The sequence below is a fragment of the Ambystoma mexicanum genome, chromosome 9 (genome assembly GCF_040938575.1).
Source record: "Ambystoma mexicanum isolate Mex_15411 chromosome 9, UKY_AmexF1_1, whole genome shotgun sequence".
Lineage (NCBI taxonomy): Eukaryota > Metazoa > Chordata > Amphibia > Caudata > Ambystomatidae > Ambystoma > Ambystoma mexicanum.
Window position 1 is genome coordinate 859,146,368 of NC_090931.1, and position 21,910 is coordinate 859,168,277.

General features: G+C 45.9%; 1 protein-coding gene across 2 annotated transcripts in view; it reads right to left on the reverse strand.

Moving 5' to 3' along the window:
- Positions 1–21,910, reverse strand: part of ABCA12 (ATP binding cassette subfamily A member 12) — a 700,854-nt gene that overhangs the window by 177,489 nt on the left and 501,455 nt on the right. For both annotated transcript variants that reach the window (XM_069615933.1, XM_069615934.1), the window contains exons 32-34: positions 18,247–18,436; positions 12,968–13,186; positions 10,461–10,657 (exon numbers count right to left, since the gene is read on the reverse strand). In XM_069615933.1, the coding sequence (XP_069472034.1) occupies positions 10,461–10,657; positions 12,968–13,186; positions 18,247–18,436 (606 nt within the window). The remainder of the gene's footprint in view (positions 1–10,460; positions 10,658–12,967; positions 13,187–18,246; positions 18,437–21,910) is intronic.

A 21,910-nucleotide genomic window follows, 5' to 3' on the forward strand; every position in this document is an offset into this window, starting at 1 on the left:
AGTGCATGAACATTGACAAGCTCAACTCACACTTCTGATTGCCACGCCCGGGCTTCTCACGCGCAAGTGCACTTGTACAACAATCCATCGCAAATGGGTTGGTCTGTAAAGAAATGAAGTGTTCTTGCCAATCAAGTGAGGCAAATAGCTTTTCAAAGCACTCTTGCAGTGATACAAGCATGTCCACATGCTCGAGGACGCGCTCTGCTTTAGAGGCATCACAGTTTTTTGTCGATACTTACTTGAGGTCTGGCAAGTGGGTAACATCATGAGATTTCATTTGATCACACAATACAGTTAATTGAATCTTGATTTTTGCTTTATTCTAGCAGTAAGTGCAGATAGCGGAAGAGTTTTTTGGTCAAAGTTTTATTGGAAGAAATGTGGGGTTTTGTACACCTTTTTTTTAAATGAATAGATCGGGAGTTGGGTAAGGCAATACATTAAGGAGGTGGGGGGACTGTGGGAGGCCTCCTGCCACATTTAAAAAAGAATAAAATGAAAAAAAACTTAAAAGATTTTGAGAATTCAAATAAATAATTTTGATGTTTTTGGCCTCAGTGTATTTCACCATAGATTTATATAAAACCCATTGCCCTGTTTCCCAGTCTTCAGTGCACTGTGAACTCCTCTTAACCCACTCACCTAAGTCCTCAAGACATCTCCAATGGAAATCCAGGTTGTATACGGTTTGGCAGTGGCACAATTCTACGCGGCCGAATTGACCGTGCCAAAAATGCAAAATTCTGATGTGGGCCAGTTTTTTGGGTAGTAGTTTTGACCAGCGTTGCTGGATAAATATTCTTTCAAATGTGCAATTTGCAACACATTTTATTTAAATAAAAACTCCCCCTTGGATACTATTCAAACAGTGTCACAAAAGGAATTAATTGCCATTTGCAACTGTGGCCCACTTTCTCATTGTGCCAGACTATTTCATAGCCCAGTCCGCCCCGGCTGAAGGGAGATCTTCAGAATGTCTGCGTGACCTGTGATTTGAGCGAGCATGGCCGAGTCAAGTCGCCACTGCTCGTCATCGAGTACCGGCACTGCATGTGAACTCCGACCCAAGAACCGGCAATAGTATTGAATGGACGTACACAGGGCATTGCATTTTTGGAAGTGTTCATTCATTTAAGATACATACTTTGCCCTGGATAAGAATGTATCTGTGGCAACAGATAGTTGCCTTTCTTTGTTGGGTTATGCATTGGGGATTTGAGGATTTACTAAAATCTCAAGCACAGCACCTACTTGTCCATTGTATTAGTTTATAGGAATCACGCTGTGCAAAGTTGGGGGAGCTAGAAAGGATGAAGACTGTCATACACAAGGAAGTGTAATATTGCTATTTTTATTCAAGCATGACCCCTGGACATGGAGACCTGGTTCTGCATACGGAAGAGAATTACAGGAAAATGCTCTTCTGTGTGCAGAAGCAGATTAACTTTGCAGACAATTGCATGGCTGCTGAGCTTTGAGTTCTGAAAATATCCTCTTTGATTTTCAATCGCTGAGAACATTTTGGAGGATTCAATAAAACATCAATTTATTAACTTTTCCCTGCGAGAAAGGATTTGGATTTTTGCAAGCAGATAACCAATATCATGCAAAAGTCGCCTTCTCACTAAGCCAAACTGTTCTCATGTAGCGCAACTTGCCAAGATCGTAAAATAAAAACTTTGGAGAACGTCTTGTCCATATGCAGCACGTGTTTCCTAAAGTCAAAACATTGAAACGTTTGGGAACGGTCAACGCTTCCAAGCAGATTAGACCAAGTTGCTTTCCTTTGTTGTCTCTTGTCTGTTATAAAAATCTATGACTCCCAGTCACAGTGCTACCCTCATGAAAAACCCTTTGTTTCCTGGAATGACTGCCTTTGTTAGCTTTGGGTGGGGCATCTGATGGACTTGATTTTCCAGGACCTTTTCCAACCATGCGAGTCACAAAATGGTGCATTTTTCCGTAACTGGCAGTTGCATCCAGTCAGAATTAAATCATTAGAATCGTAAGACTGTTTCCCTGATACACAATGAATACCTGAGCCAAATGTTTCCCCTACAGTGGTGGAAGTGTGACGAATCAACTTCCGGAGCAACAGTGGACCAGGGATGAATATCGGTTTCTAAACCATCAATCAGCCCCACACCTCTAGTACACCAGAAGGCATCCAAACAGATTGGAAACACAAGCAAATTATAAACCTCCTTGTCCAATTTTGGTAACTTGGACAGAACAGCAGGCTTATCTCTGCATGGTCATGGATCGTTGGTTAGTTGCAACACAGTGAAAATACAGTTATTACCCAATGAAAAAAGGAACTGTCCAGTCAAGGTTGTATAAAAATATCGACTTTATTATTATTCAACAGACAGTTCTAACACACTAAAAAATACAACCCACCCTGTGAATGCAGAGCACAGACAGTTTCAGGAAGGAAAAGCAGTGCACTCTGGATACTGACAGGAGGGTAGTTAGCAAAGTAATTAATCACAATAGTTAAAGGATACTTGGTTTCAACACAAAGGGAGCAATGGGTCATAAAATGTCACTCGTGGACTTCGGAGAAGGACCAGGGGGCAGAACCACAATGTGCCTTGTGCTTGTAGAAGTTCTTGATGCTTGACAATGTCGAGTCGGTTTCAGGGCGCCTTGCAGCTCCTGCAACAGAGTTCAAGATGAGCCACAGCTGCGGGTATCAGGCGGCAGGCAGTTCGGCGAGCAATGCCGGACTGATGGCTGCAAGCTGGCCTACAAAGCAGTTCTGGGTCAGGAATCGTTGTCTCAGTGCTGGTTACTGGGTCTGAAGCATAGGTCGAGGCATCTCGGATGATGTTAGTCACTGCAGCGTGACAACAGTCAGCGGTGCAGTCATTTGCAGCTTGAGGGGCTCGACTGGCTCAAAAATGCACTTTAAGGCGGATGCACTCCTCCTAGCTTCTTCACTGGGCTCGTGTCGTGATATGATATGATACTTTATTTATAACGCGCTTAATACCCAGAGGTTTCTAAGCGCGGACCCGGGGATCGAACCTGTGTTGCTCCGTGTCATCTTGCTTCCAAGGGGAGCACATTCCCACTGAACTATCCTCCCGAGACACCTTTAAAGCGGATGGCCCAAAGCTGAGGAGAGTGTTTAAGCAACAGCCTTGTCGTTGGTTTGGTTCAGAGACTCTCTGGCACTTCCCACCTAGGAAGCTTGCTGCAGAGCCTAGCAGGGCACACTGTGTGCTGGCTGAGTACTGGTTCTGGAACTGCTGGAGGGTCCACTGGATTCAGTATCTCCCTCTGTTCCCTGCAAAATGTTTAGGGGAGGGATCTTGCTTCCCTCTTTGGAAATCCTGGCCTTCCTTCACTGGCAGAAGCTGTAAGGCAGACTGTACCTTCAGCCAGGGTCCAATGCTGAGTTCTTTTTGTTACTCCTAGTGAAGTCTTCAGATGCTCTGCTCAACCCTCTTTTAAAGCCAAATGGACCGCTATGATTGGTGTATGCTAAGCCTACCTTAATGAACCAATCCTGGGTCTCCACCAACAATCTCATGTATGCATGAGGTCATATCCAGAGTGCTTTGCAACAGAAAAGGTAAAAGGGGTAGAAACATGTAATACTAAGTCCCACCCATCTTCCGGGCTGTTGTGGAACAAAGGGTCTCTCTAGTTAATGAAGCTCTCTGTGGTTCGTGATTAAAGCAGCAGGTCTACCTTGAACCTGCAGTGACAAAAGCCTTTCTGTCTCCATCAAAACACATAGTCGTACCTCCTGAATGGGGTCCCCCCTTAGGGGGTTGCCTTCTGTAAATACATAGTCCCAGACATGACAGGTCACTGCCCTTGATACTGAGAGGTGAGAGCTGGCTTTAGCTTGACACAGTGCATATGAAAGGAGTGTTGGGGTTACCTGTCTCCTTTGTTTAGCCTCTGCAACCAGGCCCCATATGAGCCAGTTTGAAGTATACTTTATTAGTATGTTAATGATGTTAATTACTGCCACCATCTGCAGTGCTTACACAAAAGGAAAGGGCAGATCCATGGAGCCTTTCATAGTTAATTAGGCTGGCCATGGCAGGAGGAAAGTTTTGCCCTCTCCCTTCTGAGATGACATGATGTACTCTTGGACGTCATATCCCAACTAAATATTACAGGGGAGATGGCACCTGTAGGATGTGTCCACTCAGAGTACACAGGTCTATGTGTATTTTGTGCGGTGGACATAGAAAAATGTTGATCTACCATCATTCTATTTCATGTAAAATTTCAGAAAAGCCCAGGCGAGCGCACACGTACTGTGCGGATGGTCGAATTCCTCACAGGAAGTGTAAGAAAGGAAGTAGTGGAACTACGTTCCCTGCTGGTCTGTCCCCGCTCCCTACAAACCCCATCACAATGCCCCCTGCCACGTGCAATCCAAACTCCCAAAGAAACACACTTGCTGTTTGAGGGAATGTTCAGTGCAGTGCACTGAAGTTCAAGCTTGAATGTCTTCCAACACTTTTATTTTAAAGCTAAATCATTCTGGAACCAGTGGTCGAAGTGGACGGGAGCGGTCGGGAGTGGTGCTCCTCTACTTCTTTTAATTAGGTTTTACCGTTCCTATACTTTTATTTTAAAAAGAAACCGTTGCGGAACGGTTTCGTTTTAAAATAAAGGTGTAGGAAGAAGTTGAAACTTGCACTTTGAGTGCACTGCACTGGATGTTCCCTTAAACATCTGGCACATGTGTTTTTGGGTTTGTATTGTGCATGGGAGGGGGTGCGTCAATGGGGTTTGTGGGGAGTGGTGCAGGCCAGAAGGGAACATAATTCCACTACTTCTTTTCGTACACTTCGATCACTGTCTGGAACGGTTTCTTTTTTTAAATAAAAGTATAGGAAAAGTAAGACTTATTTTTTTTACACTAGAGGAGCACTGCTCTCCACTGCTCCCACCCACTTCGACCACTGGTGCCCTGCTTTGAATGAGCATGTTGGCATTCCTGCTCTTTTTGCCGCCTTCGCTCAATGGATCCCACTGTCCTTTTCAAAGTATATGTGAGTGTGCGGTGTGCGCTCTCCGGTCATAGTAGTAGTTTTCTCTTGAAACAAACCATAAGCAAGGACATGCACGATAAGTCAGACTTAGAATGGGACTCGCGATTCCCATGCACACTTCACATGGAGCATGGCCTCCCATAGAGGCAGACGATGAGTACAGGATGTTCTGCACCATCTCAGACAGGGGCGGTGGAAGTGTTTTTGGGTGCCCTAGGTGAGCAAAGAGAATTATGTTTCACACCCTGTGCATTGAACACTCCTGCTTTTATGGTAAGAGCCCGTCGCACCTGGTGGCAGAGCTCAAATGGCTTCCAGTCAGTTGTGGCCTGAGATCCAACAAGTCTGGCTTGCTCCAGACACCCCAGTCAAAACTATCACAAGTCAAGGAGGGCAGTTTCCCATCTTCAACCCCACGTCTATGGAACCCCCTTCCACCTGACTTGAGGCTATACTCTAGCCTCTCAAACTTTAAAAGCAAACTGAAAACGTTCCCCTTTTAATGGGTATGAACTTCCAGGATACCATAATATCCTATGAAGGGTACTGCTTTACGTGTTCTGTCTTTGTCATGTCCTAGCGCTCTCACGCCTCCGGGCTTCTGTCTTTAGCGCTATAGAAATAAAATAAAGAAATAAATAAAGTTACATTTTTCTCAGAACAGAGTAGGGAGATCAGAGTAAAGGATAGCAGGAGAGAAAGCCTGGCTGGATTAAGGGATGAGGTACATTTTTAGGATGTTGTGGAAGGTGGTGATGGAACGTGAGGCCTGGATGTTGGGTGGGATGACGTTCCAGGCTCTGGGTGCCCCTTGAGTGCAGGCCTGTTTTTGTCTGCATGTTAGTCTGCAGTGTGGATGTGTAGGATATTTTGGTTGGCTTATCTGGTGTTTTTGTGGCTAATGAGCATAGGTGTGTTGTGGAGTTAATGTTAATGATGGCTTTGTACATGCTGCAGAGGTCCTTGAAAGCGATTTTCTGTGGCAGTGAGGTGGGAGGGAGGGAGCTAGCGTGACATGTCAGTGTTTGGGTAAGTGTAGAATGAGTCTTGCTGCTGTTTGCAGGGAGTCCAGTGAGGATTGCATTCCTGTAGTCCAGTTTGGAGAGAAGGAGTGCATGACTGCAGAAGGGAAGTCATCCAGAGGGAAGACCTGTGTTGTATTGCATAGATGGTGTAGTTGTAGGCTGCATGCTTTCGTGACAGCAGCTATGTGGTTTGTGAAGCATAGGCGTGGCTGGCGGTGAAGCCTTGGGGCTTTACTGATGCAGAGAAGATAAGGCGATGGTTGTCTGTGTTGTTTTCATTGGCCCAGGGAGTGAGGTCAGGTTTATGTCTGGGGCAGATGGGGAGGTAATCAGTTTTGGATGAGATCAGTTGTAGGGAGTGGCTGTCTACCAAAGGTAGTGATGGTCTGGAGACAGTTTTTGCGAGTGTGGATTGCTAAGGGAGAGGGATCTTGAGTGTATATGTGTGTCTCTGTGTATCAGTGAAAGTGATGTTGGGGCAGTTTAGGGTCTTTCTGATGGATTCAATATACAGGTCGAACAATAGGGCAGATCTTTGTGTTACTCCATATTTCACTTTGACGGGATTTGATCGATGGGGTGGCAAGGAGGCAAAGTGTGTCTTATCAGTGTAGAAGAAGGAAAACCAGTTGAGAATGGGGCCTGAGAGTTGCATCTTGTGGGATAGAACATTTTGGAGGATTGTGTGGTCTATGGTGATGAACCCTGTAGAGAGATAGGGAAGGACTAGAAAGGCTTGTTATCTCAAATCTCAATTTGGCAGTGATGTTATGGAGGCCGTCCAGGATGTGAAGGGACGAATTCTTGGTGCTGTAGGCAGTGTTGACATCTGATTGGAGTAGGTTGAGCAGGTAGCTTGTTGCGAAGTGGTGTTGGAATTGGCCTGCTACAGAGCATTCCATTATTGTTATACCAAGGTATGGCAGGATTGAAATGGGGCAGTAGTTTTCGGGGAGTGTGGGATTGATGGATGGTTTCTTCAGGAAGGGGTGCGGGGGAGATTTGTCCTGTTTTGCATACAGGGGAAAGGTGTCATGTGAGAGCTAGGAGTTTATCATGTTGACCCATTGTAGATTCCAAGTAGTGGTGCAGTTTGGTGCGGCTTGAGCTGGGCATGAGTCGTCTAGGAAGTGGACAGATTTAGGTTTGTCAAATCTCAATCTCTGAGTCTTGCATTAAGATTGTATATCACGCACTCAGACAGGGTTAGAAAAAACAACCATATCAGGCAGGGCTAGAAACAAACATTAGGCAGAATAAGCAATGGTCATATTGAGTAGGATTATACGTATTGACCATTACCTCTCAGCAACACAGAGCTTCTACACGGTATCAACTGTGCAGGCTTCCATGATAAACTAAACAAGTACAGCTCTGGCAGTCTACCTACATGCAAGCTAAAACATGCACAAGCGTGCATGCTTCCTTCACACACACAGCAGTGCAAGAGTGCAAGGATTTACATTTCTGGGAGCTATTTTTCTTCTGTCTGCAGCCTAGAAGAGCCTGGTTACCTTTAAGCCACACGAGATCAGGGTTGGACTGGGCCACAAAATTGTGTCGGGCAACATTGAAAACGTGGCCCAGAGTTGCAAATGGCTATTAATTCCTTTTGTGACTTTGTTTGAATAGTACCCAAGGGGGAGTTTTTTGATAAAATGTGATGCAAATTGTGCATTTTAAAGAATATCTATTCAGCAACACTGGTCAAAACTATTAGCTGCATCATGAAGTAACTCCTCAAACTGGTTTCAAAAAAGTGGCCCATTTTGACCAAAAAAAAAAAGGCCCACACCAGCATTTTGCATTTTTGGTTCTGCCATGGGTCTATTGCCTAATTGGCCAGTCCGACCATGCACAAGATGCGTTTGACTGCTTTTGCCAACTGGTGCCATTCAAGCAAACCTGTCCGACAAAACATCAGGCGCTGACAAATGTCTATAAAGAAACATTGCGACACATGTATAAGACATTTAAAGCATAATGATCCTCTTTACAGAATTACTGCCAAAAACGATTACTGCTAGCGTCACTCGGTCCCATGGGCTTTGTAAAGGATTATGAGTGGTGAATGCACTGTAAATCCCCATTTTTAGAGACCATAGGACTCCATGGGGATTTTGGCAGAATTACTGTGAGCAGTGATGCTGAAGGTAAATCCTACAGTTTAAGGTGAAACTCGGAATTTGGTGGTGTGGTAAAAATGGTGGTTATTCCGTTACACCAGAACGAAATGTTAGCAATGGAATTACTGGCACTTTTTTGTTACCACACTGTTGAACGTTTACTGAGTCATCTGATGCGCAAGTTAGATTTGCTGCACGGTAGGACTACTAGCTCCTCTTTACCCACAGGTCCTGCTTACGCGTTGATGCCTAATATCAAGAAGCTGCTTCCTATGTTAATCAAAGTTCAGTTCAGCCTGTGCAATTCAAGCTACTCTCAATTAGAACAGGTCAGTATATGATGGGGAAGTGCAGGCCTCCTCAGTGGTGAATTGCGCATTTGTCAAAATGCTAATCCTTAGTTGAATGTAGGCCAGTGACAACACTTGTCATGTTTGCTTTACCCTTGATACACAATAACTGTAGATCAAGGGTAAAGCAGAGATAAGTGTTATTACGTGGCTAGACTGACCTACATTCAATGTAGGCCAGTCTAGCCACGCAATAACAATTATTAAGTTTCCTTTACCCTTAAAGCATAGTAACTGGGCATCAAGGATAAAGCACATATACATGTTATTAGGTTGATAGACTGGCCGACATTCAATCAAGCAAAACACAAGAGGTGATGGCTGCAAGGTTTAGAATTAATCCTAACCTCTGGTATTGCTCTGGGTACCCCTCAGACCGTTGTTCTTCGCCTGCCAAGAAATTCCAGAGGTTAAGATTCATTCTAAACCTTCCATCCATCACCTCTTTGTTTTTGCTTTGTCCCCCCATAGTGGGACGGGTATGCCCAGATGTGGGTGCCATGCCTGCTGGGCCCAGAGACCCAAACTACTCCTGATGAGGCCCAACAAGGCCGAAACATGTCTGGGGATGCTTGTGGTCTCGTGCAGAAGGGATGTGACCTAGCGGTTCGGGCTGGATTGCCCCTTTTTGGGTGGGACTAAGCCTGATTTGCATATGGTTTTACTGTGCATCAAGATCTAAGCGAAAAAGAATGGCATGCCCTCAGCAGCCCCCACCCTTAAATTTAGGGGGGCTGGCACACACACATGCACACACTTTCACACATCCCTCATACAACTCCTTGCATGCACACATATATAAAAAGAAGCACCTTTGTGCATGCATGTAAACATACATACATATATAAATAGATGCATGCAATACGTACCTGCATGCACCCTACATACGTGTCTGTGCCAACACAGGGAGGACTGGGTGGCCCTCCCCTTCTCACTGCGATGTAGACACTCCACCTCAGAGCAGAGAAGTCATCTCCTGTGAGTCAGCATGTTCCCATTGAGATCTCAGCAACATGAACTCCCTGACTGACAGGGGAAGACTCTTTCCTGTCTATTCTGATAGTGGATTATTGTGCACTACGTCTGTGACAGAGACGAAAAGGGCTCTGCAACAAACACAGGAATACATGTGGGATGCACCCCAGCTGAGAGGCAGGCATCACAGTGACCCATGCAAATAAACCACACTGGGGACTGTGCTGCCTGCTACTCAATCTAGGTGGTGGCCTGCCACTCAGGCGAGAGGAGTTGGCACCGCCCTGTCCATAGTGGCGGGACGCCACTGGCTGTGACCATGGAGGCTGTCCAGTGCATTGAAGATTACCATATGTTATCTAGGCACTTTTTATGACTAGGTCCCGCCTCAACCCGCAAAGCTCCATGCCTACTGATATTAGGGTTAGGTTCCAACATCGGATCTCACCCTCTTCCCTTACATTTTTTTTAAAATGTTTATTACTGTGCCATATAGCCGTATATTTCAACAGCTTTAGGCACACCTACATCACTTAAAATACAATACAGTTAGCCAACTGCTTATCACAGTTGAACCCAATGCATCAGTTAAAATGACAATACTGTGGCCCGGCTGCCTATCACAATTGTGCATTAGTACACTAGTACACATTGCAGTAGGTTCACCCAGACGCCACCGTGGACAAGGACAATCGAAGCGCCCTCCCAAAACGTTTTTACAGACTCTCCAAAATGCTAGCCATCTTCCTCCAAAACAGGGTGAAGAAGATGATGCAAGGCTCATGGTTCCCCCCATGAATAAGGCCCATGTGGCTTCAGCAATAAGGTTGGGGTTTATGCCCGCGGCCACAAATGCCACCCTCCTCGTAGCACCTGTCAGAGACTCTGTCAGTAAATACCCACAATTTATCAATCTCATTTTTTGAATAGATGCCAATCCAAACTCTTTAATATTACCTCGTTTGTGTTTGGATATAATTTCCCAGATGGCTCTGCGAGAGCAGGGGTCCACCCCAGTTGTTGGCTCATCCAAAATGATGACTTTCGATCCCCCGATGAGCGCAATGCAGATTGATAACTTCCTTCTCATGCCACCGGACAAGGCGCCGACTGACTTTTTACGATGGTTGTACAACCCAGTGTCCTTCAAGGTCCTGCAAAGATGTCAATGCAGTCATTTAGATCACCTCTTGGCCAGTGCAAGCATTCATGTTAGTCTGCAGGACGGATAATACAGTTCAGATGAGACAGGGACCGCCAGTCAATGCGCACACCACTGGCTCAAAGGACCCTCCAGAGGTCCGCAGCCAGAGATAAGGAATTATCTCTTGCTTTATTTCTCAGATTTTCATAGAGGAACATCCCTTACACTTCAATGGATGCTGAGAAATTGCATTACGCGCGTTATAAAAACACATCCAAATAAATAAATAAATAAATAATGAGAAATACTCAGAATCATGTCATTGGCGGTGTCAGTTTATCCCAAGACAAACATCTTTCAAAGAGGGTCAGCAGCTACAAAGTGCCTCTATTCTGAGATTGCTTTTGGACCCTTTGAGGCAAAACTGTTTTAGTGCCATGGTACCATTTCTTAAACTCATACCTTCCTCTTTACATTAGATTTTAGGGTGAATATTTAAGGAGATGCACGTGTGTGGGGGTGGAGTTCTTATCTACTGCACAGAGTGACTTTAGATTCAAGATATTTGCCTGACACTGCAAGGAAGTAGGACAGAACACTCTAGGGGCTGAATATCTTCCACCCAATCACCTCTTAGCCACCTGTTAGGTGGGACCGCATTTGCACACTGCACCCCCTCTCCTGAAACATCAGTTTCTGGTTCATCTAAAATTGAAGCAAGGCAAAGGGTATGTCAGTTTGCTGGGGATGCCACCTGATGTCCCACAGAGACATGTGATGGTTTCTGGAGAGCACATTCGTTGAACTTGGAGGATGATCAGCTTAAGGCCCCTGTGAACACTACATCCTCAAACACGGCCACACTGGTCTTCTATCTATCCAATTATTGCACATGAGAATATCCCACAGTAGTGGGACAACCCCCACCCAGACCCGGTACTCCTGTCCCTGCAGAATGGGGTAGCCCGTTCTTTGTCTTGGAACACACATCTTTGCCAATGTGGTTTAACCCATGCATTATTTTGGTAACAGTTTTGTGCACTGGGCATCATTATAAGTTTGTCGGTCCGGTAACAACGGTACCAGTAAGCTTCCCGGTACCGTTGTAACCGGACCGTCAAACTACGAGTTCTGCACGGGGGTGCCTTCCCACCTGCCAGGTCTGACCTGGCCGCCGTACCTGCACCCGCGAGCAGAGCACGTCAGATGCACCGGCACCATTCATGAATGGTGCCGGTGCATCCATCCTGCCCATTCCCATTTGAGCCCTAAGGGACTTAAATGGGAATGGGGAGCATTTTCTTCCAGCGCCCTCATCTGGGCAATTACCGGGTCCGGCGGGGCCGTAATGACCCGGTAATTGCCCATTCGCGGGTGCCGGAAAAAATTGCAAGTTTGGCGCCAGCCTGCTGGTTTTACTGGCAAGGCTACCACCTGTCTCGACATTGTGTTTATCCTTCCAGAAATGTGGGCCCCAGAATCGGACACAATGCTCCAGGCAAGGCCTCCATGAAAGCACACAATACATTATATATTTTCATTTTGTGATTTTGTGATGACTGAAAAAGAGCACAGAACTAGTCTAAGCCAAGATTGTGTGTTCATCATGCGAGGCAGCATACTGTTTTGAGTAATCTTTTGATCTTGATCCAGTGTGCTACTTGGCGGAGGAATTATGGGATAGAACTTCAGTGGAGCGATCCTTGATAGTGGAGGAATCTACCACCAGTACATTTGTATTTGCATTAGCGGATAGCCATCCGGCATTAGAAAGCTGACTTTGGTCACCCTGAATGAAGTACCTTGGATGGACGTCTCAGGAGGATAGCTCAGGGGCAACATGCTCGCCTTGGAAGCAAGATGACACAGAGCAACACATGTTCGATCCCCGGGTCTGCGCTTAGAAACTTATGGATAGTAAGTGTGTTATAAATAACCAATCATATCATACCTCAGATGCAATATCCAGAACTGGGCCTTTAGAGTTCCAGACCTGAAGACAGTGTTGCAGTGAAGGCCTCACAAAAGATGCATAGTGGATAGCGCAGTCCACCATTTTGTGCTGGTTCATCTACTTCACGTGGAAGATGGCCTAACACGAAGACCCTTGGAACAATTGAGACCCTGACATCTCGTGAGCTAACATTGCATGGAGGCTCCTGACCCTTCAGGTGAACACAATAAAAAAGGGATGTCCAAAAGCATGGCTATACATTAGCACGGTGGGACAACCTCGATTTCATGATCATACAAGCAGGACTGACGCACGCCTCAGTTTGATGTGCTAATATCACGCACGGGGGAACATCCCACAACCTACCTCTTCACTTCTCCGTGCAGCTGTTGATTGCTCCAGTGCGGTGCCTTGATTGCACCATACAGCAGCAAGTGCTCCTTGGTGGTGAGGTGGGGAAACAGCACGTCGTACTGCATGCAGACACCCATGCTTTTCCTGATGTGGTCCAAATGGGTCCGGATGTCTTCCCCATACACGTTGATGGTCCCCGATGTGGCGCTGAAGAGCCCGGTCAGCATGGAGCTGTGGCGACAAGAAGGATATTCATAAGCAATCTACTGAACCCACTCCAGAATTCCATCAGTCACTATTGAGTCATTTTTCCTAGCAATGAAAAGAATGTGTTAGCCTGTGTTCAAGGAGTGTGGGTGTCCCTGGCCACTTCTCAGGGAAACAGGTGCTTGCTTCATCAAAAGCCACCATATCACCGACATTGTTCGCATTCCTAGTGCCGCCTGAACTCAATGTGGATCGAAGATAAACTAAAAAACTATCAAACATGGCCTGTGCATTTTTACCACTTTCTGAGGGATAGAACTGCAAGTGGGACAGCAGTGGCTCACTGCTGCAACACTTACAAATAAAATGCAGGAAATACCCTATTATGCAAGCAGCAACCAGATGCACTTGATCCAAACAGGCAGAGTGAGATGCCTTAGTTTTCTGTACCTTTTAAAGTGCATCCCATTTGTGAATCCGGGAAACACCTTGTCGCAGCCGTTTCACCACATTTGGGAAAACACCCATTTTGGCGGGACGTGCGGGTAGGCGTATAAATCAAATCGATATTTCATGGTAGGGTGGGGGATGGGTTTGGGGAGGGGCACGGAGGCTTTGCCCCCCAAAAAATGCCTAAAAGAAAAAGGCCGGGAAACGGCCACCATTACAAGATGGGATAGATTGCTTTGTGGATTTGAAGGCACCTTTCACCTTAGTGATGAGATGCACTAGTGTATGTCACCCTCCATTCCACTAGGGGGCAGGCAACATCTTTATTATATTTTCAGGGATAGTCCCATTGGCAACAACGTTTATTTATCTTTATCCACCTCCACTTAGGACTCTTCCGTCCCACAGGCAACGTCTAAACACGTGCATGTGCAAAACAAAACCTACCACTTGATACACTTCTAAATGCTCTTTATGTGTGCACTGAATCCTATATTCTTCACTTTTCCCATCCAGAACCACTCCATACATGACTGTTCTATTGATATCTTAATGTACTTGTGCACATCATGAATAAAATAAGGGATCTCACAAATATATCACCCTCTTCTCAACATATGTGAAGTGAGGAGTTCACTGTTTGATGTACTTAAAGACTGTTTTAATGAGCCTGATATGTCTTGCTACCTGTAGACCACAGCCATGGACTCAAAGGTTGGCCAGGAATGAATTACCCTTTGGCATCACCACCATCTCCGAGAGGTCACTGTGGCCCACTGAGGATTAAGCACATGGATGGGCTTGTCATTTCATGGAAAGCCAAGAACCATAAGTTTGTTGTTTTGATTTCTGGCATATTTCCCACGTCACTGCTCACAAGTTGGCATTTGTTGCAAGCATACTTTGCCAACGAGTTGTGGTGAATGTAAAGGAGTGTATGCTAAAGACCAAGAGACTGATCCTTAATAAGGAATCTTGTAAAAATGGTTTCTTGTTTTAACAATTGAATCAAGTAATTAAAAAAAAGGAGTTTATTATTAAGGCTGGCAAGATAGCTCAGCAGGTTAAACACTTGTCTCAGAGATCTACATACAAACTGCTGTCACAGCTTTGAATAGCAGCAAGGTAGGCTCAGCTCTTCATTTAATAAGTTGAGTACCATTTAATAACGGTGTTAAGACGTGAGCAGCTTCTAGCATGATATGCTATATGGCAAATTATATTATTGTTAATAACAGAGCTCTTCATACCACAAACACTCTGACAGAAGCATTTACTCTGTAAGGCTATCTATTCATCAACTTCTCATTTCACTTAATTGTTGGTGTTTCCAGAATATGAGTTAGTGTAAGGGGGGGGTGTTCCTATTTAATACACGAGCAACTCTGTCATTGATTACGGATCACTCTGCACTTGTTCCAAACAGAGGCAGTGGAATTTGTTTCCGTTCTACACATTGCAAAGCGCATCCTGTTTCTGAATTTAGGATTTGTGTTGAAATGCGCAGAAACACCCTCTTGCAGCCCCTGCTTTGCACATTTGCATACGGGGTAAGGTCATCAGAATTTGCGAGTCAGTGATGCACAAAAAGTCTGAGTTCCTTTGTTACTGATATTGATGCCCAGTCCTTATGTGTCCATTCATTGTCTGTTCTTTTTTTTACAGGTACCACCGCCCCAGAGTACCTGGGAAGCTACTCCTGCAGGAGGAAGCCTGTCTTCTTTGTCACAGTACCTTGGGTGTCTTAGAATGTGAAGTGGTGAAGTCTCGCAGCTTTACTCGATGATGCCCTTCGAGGATGGACCCCCCTCTAGAAGGAGAAGTCACTGGGTCGTCGATGTTGAGCAGGAGAAGGGAACCAAGCAGTGTCGGAAAAACAGCAGTGATGGTCTGTTGCGGTGGTCTCCTCGGTCGGGTTGCTACACCGGCCGTGGATGTTCCATGGAGCTGAAACTCACCGTGGACCTCAACAAGGTTTGCGAGGTGAGAATGAGCCCTTTGGCTCTCATCAATGATCTTTGGTGGTGACGGGTGTAGGGATAGAAGTAGGTGTTGGGTTTTGGTAATTTGCGATTTGCCGTCATTTGGTTCTTCAGTGCTGCAGCCACAGCATTTATGACAGCATGGCTTCTGGTGACTCAGACTCTAGCACTGGATGTCTCTATGGACGACCCCCAAGATTGGACCCTCTGGACTCGTTCCGTGGTTCGGTATGCTGGGAAACCCTCCGGCGGTCACTTCCCTACAGGTGGTGAAACTGGACTTCCTCAGCCATGGAAAAGTGGACAGATGCTGTGGTTGCAGTGATACTTGAAAATGTATTTGGTTAGTTGGAACTTGGCAAGCTCTGGACATCGAGCAGCAATATTCCAGGGTACCCCCTCTTTTTGGCGATACACTGCAGTCTGTCTTCCCAATGGTTGCAGACAGCCTCTGGATCCGGGATGATGCTGGTGGACTTCTTGGGCTGAAGATGTCTGATCACTCTTCTTCAGGACCCACGAAGGTACCTCTGCAGGATGGCAGGCACTCAGGACTGGCTTCTAGGACATGTTGGGTGAAGAAAAGCAGTTGCACAATATCCCCCCGTAGCTAGAGGAAGAGGTTACCTGTCCATGTCCTCTCTTGAACATTCGGATTTTGTGAAGAGTTACAGCTGCAGAACTTCCTCCTCCAACTGGGTTCAGGATACACCTCCAAGAACATTCCAAGCTTCTGACACAGAGGTAAGTGAGGGGTCTTCTGATGTACACAAATCCACCCATTCACTCAGGCTGAGATAGGCTCAGTCAGCCAATCAAACACAAGTGCATTCACAGAGCCACCAATCAGGCTCACAGACATCCAGGCCATTCACCCAAAACCAGACACCCAAAACAGTGGATGTGTACTGGAGAACACTGCCAGCCTTTCAGAGCACACATTGCATTCACTCCAGTTTCAGACAGGGCTGGCTCAGGCAAATCAGTCATTATGACACACAACCAAAAGCAGACACCCACAACACAGAATGTAAGTTGACTCCTCTTTCAATTCAGTCAGACCCCACCTCTAGGCTGTACCCAAAATAAGTAGTCTCTAGGAAAGGCAGCCCCACAGCCATATATTGTCTTTCCACCCATCATCCAATCAGATGGAGGGAGACCAAGCCAGGGCTTCTCAGGACTTTTAGAAACAGGAGGGAAAGGCAGGACACCAACAAGGCTTTCAGTGGCCATCTTGCCTTTGTCCAGGAATCCATTGCCTCCCATGGCAGGCCCTGAGTGTCCCTAAATGGGGAAGACCCAGAGTCCCTACAAAATCAGCATGAAGCTGCCACCAGCCCATATCCTGCTATGAGGGGCAACACATGGGTGCCCCAAAACACACATTAGAGGTAGTAGGGTGTATCCCTGCCATGGGTTCCATATGGGTATCCCCTAAGTATTGTTCACCAAGAAATAAAAATGAAGAGCTGCACTGCCAGGGGTCCAAACTCGACTCCTCTGCAGAAAACATACAGTAAAACACACACAGTGAAGTAGTGGACAGGGACAAGGAGGCCCTGTCCCTCCAAAGCATTTCCAGCTTCACAATCATCATCATATTTGCAATAAATATATTGGGCTGTTGGTCAACCTCATCCATGGTGGCTCAGAGATCAAGTAAGGCAACTGGGCATCTCTGGCATCCTCCAGCATGCAGTGGGTATTGATCTCTTGCCAAAACGCTTAAAGTCTTGTTGAAGCAATCCAGTGAGGATGCAGATCACTGGCTTTGTAACAGGATGTCAATTTCCTTTTCTATCACAGCAGTACAGATTTGAGATTGTTGTTTGGTCTGCAATAGGTATGGACTAGTTTATCAGGAGATGGAAAGATTTCCAGACATTTCACTTCCAGCATTTCTTGTTGATCCTGACTCCACATTGACTCAGCTGCATCAGTCATATATGTGCCTCTGAAGGGCCAGCAGGGAGTAGACAGTACTCAACCACAGGCGAGGTATACTATATTGACAAGCTACTGACAGGTTACTGACTCTTCAATAGTCCTACCTCCTTTTTTAGAGGCAATGTCCTGATGGGAGATCACTCATATTCCCCAGAACCCAGCCTCTCCTGGTAGAGTTAGTAGGGTCACCGATGCCCACTGAATGTTTTAGTTGAGTAACATATGGAGGGCGTTAGGAAATTACCTTTCCCCCAGAGAAGAAATGGTGATGTTGAGCTAGATTGGACAGAGGGCATCACATTGGGATTTGATGATTTAAACAAGGATGGGCTAGTACCTATAGCTAGCGATAAGGACAAGTGTTCCTATTAAGTACAAATCAATTGGATTTAATTGGGGATGCAGATAAGGCCCAGGTCCACAACAGTGGACAGTTTCTTTTCACAGTTTCACATTTTGGGAAAAATGAAGGGGAGCAACATGCCACAGCTTGATTATCTAGTCCAAGACCCATCCTCAGGCCCCACTAAAATCAACAGACAATACATATTTACTCTGATAATCAGTTACAGAGCCACCGTTAATTATACATATGCTAGTGAATAGCGCATACTTCTTTACTACGTCTCGTGAACAAATTAAAATCTAGGCCTACACATAGATCAGTGAGTTGGTCCACATTCCCTTCTGCCTTATACGTACATGGTGGTGGTCTTCCCAGCACCATTGTGCCCCAGAAGCGAAGTGATGTGACCCTCATAGAAGTTAAGATTCAGGTTGTCAACAGCTGTCTTAGAGTTGTAGATCTTGCTCAGCCCGTGGAGAGACACGCCAACAGTCAGGTGGGTGGGCTCTGCTTCCAAAGCATGCTCAGGCGTGGAGTCCTCCAAATCTGCAAAGGGATGAGGCAGGAGAAGTCACCTTGTCTGAGATTTCAGTGAGCTGAGTGGCAGCACTTACAAGGAGCACAGTGTCAAACAAATTGCATCTACGTGCTAGTGTGAATCGAATCTATCTAGGTGGGGGTACTGCCATTTTAGGATGCTTGGTTATGCCATCGCTTTCCTCCCTGAAGAGACTGCTCAAAGAGGTAACACTTTTGGTGCCTTGTGCGATGGAGATTTCTTGTGTAACATAGCTGCAGAGGTATTTATTTATACGTGTGTAGGAGCGCGCTTAACCTGTGGGCATCTAGGTGCTAGTTACAGGAGATGAATGCTTACACGGATGAAACAACAGATAGGAGGTGCCTGAGGCTGTTAATGAAACAGGTGAGCTTTTAGCACTTTCCGGAAACAAGGTGTAGGAAGGCTCAGCTCTAAAGTTCAGGGGGAGAGAGTTCCAGAGCATGGCAACGGAGACAGGGAAACTGGAGCCACCGGCTCTGGCCCGTTCGAACACTGGAGCGGCTAGGCGATTGGCATAGACAGTACATGTAGGCCTGGAAGTGGGTGGCTTGGAGAGTCTCTAGCACTCCCGTCCCCTGGACACCATAATCAATGATCGGTCAAAAGTATAATTTGTGGAGTTAAATCTAATTTGCAGATATGTAATATTATGTATATTTCAACATAGTTAATAAAACATATATAGATCAATAAACAAAAAAGCTCAACACGTTTCGGGATTTCCCTTTCATCTGGAGCAAATGTCAATATTTTAATTCTTCTGTATGCTTCTACCATCTGGAAAATAATCAGAAAGGATTGATCAGTATTTTCTAATGAATAGCAATATTTCTATTGCATATTTTATTATAATTAGTTCTATATGGGTTTATGCTCCCATTTACCTGGCTGACTCCATATATAATATATTTTGTATTCACTTTGTTGAATTAAACATATTACATATGTGCAAATTTGTTTGATCACATGATTTCATAATGAGGGAGATTTAACTCCACAAGTTAGACTACTTTTGACTGATCATTGATCAGTGATCACGGTGTGCAGGAGATGGGAGTGTCCGCCACTTGAGGACACTGATTTGGCATTTGTTTGTAGTAGTAGCCTACAGTACCAGGTCTACATTTTTTCTCCCCAGCACCCAGAATAAATATATATTAACATTGAATTGATTAAGACCATTTTGAAACCGATCGTGTGCGTATCACGTAAATAGATTTTGTTGGAGAGTCGCTGGGCCAGCTAGCGAGGGGCAGTGTTGTCGAGGCAGTGGTGGGTGATGGTGAGAATTTTGAACTTCATTTGTTCTCTTACTGGGAGCCAATGTGCCTAATTCCTTGCTGCAGAAATATGGTCATGTTTGTTTAGGCCCAATGCAGCTCTGAGGGCATTGTTTTGGATAGTATGCAACTTGTTTAGATTTCGCTGTGAGGTGCCTGCAAGGAGGGCGTTACAGTAGTCCAGCCTGGATCTGGTGATAGCCCCGGCGATGTTGAAGCAATTGTCAGTGGATAAGAAGTGTCGGCTCGCATTGATTAGTTTTGTCACGTATGCGGCAGAGAAGATAATGGCATTGACAGGGTGTGACATGGTCAGAGTGGCGTCTAGATGAATGCCAAGTGTTTTGCCGATGGGAGAGATGTGAATGTGGTGATTGTCAATGGTGAGTAGCTGGTAGGCTGGGCTCAGTTTTGTGAGGTGAGCTGAGTTGCCTATGAGGAGGTGTTCTGTTTTTTTTGCCATTCAGGCATTGACGGTGGGTAGCCATCCAGGCTTGAATGGTTTCATAGATTACATAGATTTTTTGGGAATCCAGGTGGTGAACCCCTGTGAGTGGGATGAGCATCTGGGTGTCGTCTTTGTAGTTCGTGCACTTGATGTTGAGTGAGTCCAGGAGGTCAAAGGGGGGTTTGGTGTAGACATTGTAGAGGGTAGAGCAGATGCAAGATCCTTGGGGCACTCCACAGGTAATGGCTGCAGGGATGGAGGAGTGATTATCAGCAAATACTCTTGAGGTACGATTGGCCAGGAAGGGTGCAACCCACTTGGTTGCCTCTGGAGAAAAGGAGGCAGTAGTGGTCAGATGGCGACAGAGGATGGAGTGGCCCATCAGATTGAAGGCTGTGAACAGATCCAGAAGCATTTGGAGTGAGTGGTTACCAGAGTCTTTGGCATTGTGAAGCTTGCTTTTGAGGTCTAGAAGCAATGATAATGTGCTGTGTCCAGGGCAGGAGCCAGATTGACTCGGGCTGAGGATGTAGTGTTGCTCGAGGTGTCACTGAATGTGGATGTAGGCAGCCTGGTCTATGCTTTTTAGTAGGAAGGGAACTGTGGTGATAGGCCGATAATTGGTGGGGATGGATGGGTCAAGTGAAGGCTTCTTGAGGAGGGGTGAGATCCAGGATTCTTTAAGTGAGGCGGGGACAGAGCAAGAGTCAAATGAGGCATTGATAATGTCAGTGAGTTCTGGCAGTAGGAGGTCTGCACAGTCTTTGATGAGTGGTTCAGGGCAGGTGTCTGCTTTGCATCTGGAGGGTTTAAGGCCCTTTAGGATGTTGGCAACCTCGGCCACAGAGACTGGGTGGAAGTAGAAAAGTGGGGTAGGTTGCTTGAGTGTTGCCCGAGTGTTGGGAGACTGGGAGGAAGCACTGATGGTGGTCAGTCTACCTTGGACTTTTCTTCAAAGTAGGACAGTTTTGCCCAGGAGTGCGTTCTGGAGGTCGTTGCACCATGTGACGTTCTTGGTGACAGTGGATGGGTGTGAGACAGTGGAATCTAGTGCCCGTAGGATAGAGAATAACTCCCAGGAGTAGGAGTTGGAGTTGGCATTAGAGATTTGAGTGTTGTACGCGGATGCTTTAGCCACTTGGATGGCTTTTTTGTATGTTTTGGAGAGTACTGTGAAGCATGATTCTTTCACTGCTGATGGGTATTTGTGCCAGGCCTGTTCACTAGAGCATGTTCTGGCAAGCACGGTTTGTAGCTGGAGTGTGTGGATCATTTGGGGGGGGTCTGGAGGGGGCGAGTGCATCCATGGTGGAGTTGAGAGATGGATTGTAGAGATTGACTAGGTTGTCAATGCCCAGTAGTATATAGCAGGGGGGTTCAAGTAGTGGCAGATAGGTTGGGGAGGGGCTGGTTGAGGGAAGGGACGGAGAATATGATTAGGTGATGATCAGACTAGGCACAAAGCATGTTGGAGAGGACAGTGATGTTACAATTATGGTCTAGTAGCCAGTCAAGTGTATGTCCCAGGACATGTGTGGGCTCAAGTACTTTTTTGCGAGAAGTTAAGGGCGGAGGTAGCGCTAGCCAGGGAAATTGCGTCCCTGTTTTGGGGGTCGGTTTATCTAAGATTGAAGATATGTTAATTTTAATGTTAATGTTAAAGGATATTTGTACCACGCACTACCATCACCAGGGTGGTCCCCTGGCGCTCTGGCGACTATGAAACGGGA